At 39.0% G+C, this 851-nt stretch overlaps 1 protein-coding gene across 1 annotated transcript; it reads right to left on the reverse strand.

Annotated features, from left to right (window-relative positions):
* On the reverse strand, positions 1–851 carry LOC129907188 (activity-regulated cytoskeleton associated protein 2-like). Its single transcript, XM_055983285.1, has one exon. The coding sequence runs from the start codon at positions 826–828 to the stop codon at positions 58–60; it is 771 nt and encodes a 256-aa protein (XP_055839260.1). The 5' UTR covers positions 829–851; the 3' UTR covers positions 1–57.

Below are 851 nucleotides of genomic sequence, written 5' to 3' on the forward strand. Positions count from 1 at the left end.
ATCTTTAAATCTTATATTCAATATTTACAAAAAACAACAAAAATTTGTTTTTAAAACTTAGATAGGTGCATCTCGATACATTGTGCGTTTCTTCTTGCGGCAATTATCAACCATGTGACCCCTCTTGCCACAATGAGTACACGATGGTCTGTCATTTGCATTATAATTGCCATTCGGTGCAGTTGGAGCATTATCATTCTGAGCAGCCGAAACTTGATAACCTTCAGCAGTTGTATGTTCAATAGAACGTCCCTTCTCCAATAGCTCCCTAAACGTCTTAACATCATGTCTAGCAATATGTTTGCGATAATTGACATTCAATAACCCATAAATGAAATCAATTTCATTCTCTTCGTTGTGTCGACCCTCCGGAAGTTGAGCTAACAAAGCTCGTTTTTGACAAACAAATGTATCTATAGCAACACCCGGCGACTGGCTAGTTTGAAAAATCTCTGTATAAATCTGATAGGCTGGCTTTGAAGGTGAAAAATGGCTACGAATTAACTCGAGAGCATCATTCCAAGTTTTAGCTTCCCTTTTAACACCTTGCCACCAAGTCGAAGCTAGTCCAAAAAATAACAAAGACAATCCACGCAATGCATCTTCATCGGTAATATTTTCAATATCTTTGAATGTCACAACGGAAGTGATGAATTGTTCCACAGCATCGTGGTCACGTTGTCCACCGAAACGAGATTCACAGCTGGTGAAACTACCCTTGGAGTGCATTGGGGCTGGTGCTGCAGCAGGAGCAGCAGCTACAACAGCTGAACGAATTGATTCAACCAATTCTTTGAGTTGTTCCATAGTCATTTGTACCACAGACATAATTTTGTTATTTTATTATATTC

This window comes from Episyrphus balteatus, chromosome 1, assembly GCF_945859705.1.
Source record: "Episyrphus balteatus chromosome 1, idEpiBalt1.1, whole genome shotgun sequence".
NCBI classification, from domain to species: Eukaryota; Metazoa; Arthropoda; class Insecta; order Diptera; family Syrphidae; genus Episyrphus; species Episyrphus balteatus.

Coding starts and splice junctions, on each gene's coding strand:
- LOC129907188 (XM_055983285.1), bottom strand. CDS start 828: ATGTCTGTGGTACAAATGACTATGGAACAACTCAAAGAATTGGTTGAA.